We start from the raw sequence: 2,791 nt of genomic DNA, 5'->3' as shown, positions 1-2,791 counted from the left end.
ATAGAGTTCGACTATGTTCTCTTTGACTTTACATTAAACTCTACCTCCTAAAATCTAAATATTTTATCATCACAAATCAATATTAAATAATATAAATATTCTCATAATAATAATAATAATAATAATAATAATAATAATAATAATATTGATATTGATGTAAACGTGATAATAGAAAAATCCATTCGATACCGCTTATTTAAAGAGACCACGTTCGAACGGTCACTTTAAAACAATATTAGGGGTGTCCCCTTACATCATAATTAAATATTAAACATAAAACTCATCTCCCAAGTCTCAAGATTGAATAATACACTACCACCACCAACTTTAAAACACTTCAAAAATCACTATATAAACCCATCACCCCATGCATCAAACTCACACCTATCATTCACTATTAAACATCATTTAATTTCTTACCATGAGTAACTTCAAGCTAGCATGCGTTCTTATGATGTGCATGACTTTGTTGTATGCACAAAATGGTGATGCACTTTCATGTGGAAAAGTCACTAATAACCTTATGCCATGCCTGCATTATCTTCAAAATGGTGGTGTTGTTTCCCCGAGCTGTTGTTATGGCGTTAAAGGGATAGTTAATGCAGCTTGGACTATTGCTGACCGCCGTGCAACTTGTGACTGCTTGAAGTCTGCTGCTGCTTCTTTCAAAGGACTCAATGTAGGCTTTGCTGCTGCCCTCCCAGGCAAATGTGGGGCTACTATCCCTTACAAGATCGGTCCTTCCACCAACTGTGCTAGGTATACATGCATTATCTAATATAATTATAAATGAAAATTTTGGAGCTTCTCAGTTCAACTTTATAAAAAGGGTCTCTTAAATAGAACGATTAATTATATTATTAATTTTAAATAGAAATATCAAAATCATAATTAAATTTATAATTTTTCTTATAATAATAAAAATTAAAAATAAAATAAAATATTTTTTTAAATTATTAAAAATATTAATTGCCCCCTCATATTATCGGAGGAAATAATAGGAGTTTTGTATATTTCTTTTTGTTTTGCATTTAATTTGTAAAAGTTACAATGTATTTGATGGTAAAAAAATTAATTATATTTGGTTTCTTAAAACTAACATGAATTGATAGAATAAAACAAAATATGAAATTTTAATTAAATTTTTGTTTGCATGCATAAAGTTATTGAAAGAAAAAATTATATACAGTTGTATGTGATTCAAAACAAAAACAAAAAATAATCTCTATTTTATACTATTTGTACTATGACTGAGTTGTTGACTTTTTATAGTAGAGTAGAGCTAATGGTTTTTTTTCTTTTCAGTATCAAGTGATGGAAAACATTTTGAAGTGAAACATTTAGGAGATGAATCTTCCCCAATAAATAATATATGCTACTATTATCAACTAGTGTGAAAGGGAATGAAAAGAGAAGATAGGGCTACCTTTATGCTAGAGCTAGTTCTCTCTTTTCTTTAAGACTATTATTAAGTTGTGACATAAGACTATTATTAAGTTGTGACATACTTATTATATGTGTGCTTTAATATGAGGTTTTTTATTGTGTTTATTTGTGTGGTGTTTTTCTTTTAAAATATAAATAAAACCAGTGGTTGTTGTTATATATATTTGTGCTTTTTGTATAGGTCACTCATATTTTTATTTATATTTTAAGTAAAACTTATATACCTTTAACTTATAAGAAAATATTACTTAAATTTGTTTCAAAATCATAATAATATACATATATGTGGAGATATGTAATCCCGTAAATAAAATGAATTTTAATTCTATAAAATTGTTAAATAAATAAATATTGTATGAGTTAACTTGTATTAAAATTGTATGATGATATGAATATTTCATAACTATGGAATGATCACAATCATAATATCATATATTTCTTATTTTTTTCAATCAAATTTTAAGTTGTATATTCATAAAAAAATCAATTAGTTAAGTGAATTAAATTAATTTTAACATAAACAATACAACATGACATAATAGAAGAATTGTGAAAAAAATTATAAACTAAAAAGAGAATGTGAAAATATTTATAAATTAAAAGGAGAAACTAAAAAGAGAATGTGAAAAAATTTATATATTGAAAAGAGAAATTAAAAGCAAATTTTGTAGGCTTAGAAAAAGAATTATAAAATATCACTGCTATAAAATATATATTTTGTAAAATCATCTTACTTCATTCCTTGAATTTTTTATGAAAATAACCTTGTTTTTCAAGAAAATTCCAAAAATAACCTTATTTTCAAAAAATATCCCAAAGTACCCCACTTTTAGGAGGAGGCGTCAATCCAATTGGCGACACCTCTTAAAAATACAATGGAGTCGTCAATTGGATTGGCTAGGCACATGGTGTAGTCATTCCAATTGGCGCCCATGTGTATCAGTTGATAGGAAGCGCCAACGGATTGACACCTCAATGTAAAATGCAATTTTTTTGTTAAACGGTTTACGTGATACATAATTTCAAAATAGGACCAATTTATATTAATAAAAATTCCCGTTTACACAAATAAGCCTAATGGTGATGACCGAGATCACCTAACCGACCTCCGGTCCAACATCCCCTAGCTACCCTAACCCGTGGCCCTAACCCGCGTTGATGATTCACCACTGGTATTTGAGCATCTGAGGGGCCAAGAGCATCACTACCAGGACGGTTGAGATAGTCAGACAAATCGGCATAGTCTTCAGTATGCATCAAAGGTGTACCGTCATAGCTAAGTTCATGACCCATGCCAGAGTAGTTGGGTTGTGTTTGACTCATTGGTGGGCGACCAGGACGGTTG

The 2,791-nt window shown here is 29.2% G+C and overlaps 1 protein-coding gene across 1 annotated transcript; it reads left to right on the top strand.

Annotated features, from left to right (window-relative positions):
• Positions 1-412: 412 nt before the first annotated feature.
• On the top strand, positions 413-1,603 carry LOC127107290 (non-specific lipid-transfer protein 1-like). Its single transcript, XM_051044585.1, has 2 exons — positions 413-759; positions 1,306-1,603. Exons 1-2 carry the CDS (start codon positions 422-424, stop codon positions 1,313-1,315), a joined length of 348 nt encoding a protein of 115 aa, XP_050900542.1. The 5' UTR covers positions 413-421; the 3' UTR covers positions 1,316-1,603.
• The last annotated feature ends 1,188 nt before the right edge of the window (positions 1,604-2,791 follow it).

The sequence above is a fragment of the Lathyrus oleraceus genome, chromosome 7, assembly GCF_024323335.1.
Source record: "Lathyrus oleraceus cultivar Zhongwan6 chromosome 7, CAAS_Psat_ZW6_1.0, whole genome shotgun sequence".
Classification (NCBI taxonomy): domain Eukaryota; kingdom Viridiplantae; phylum Streptophyta; class Magnoliopsida; order Fabales; family Fabaceae; genus Lathyrus; species Lathyrus oleraceus.
The sequence above is the reverse complement of the archived record's forward strand: the minus strand, read 5'-3'. Positions and strand labels throughout refer to the sequence as shown.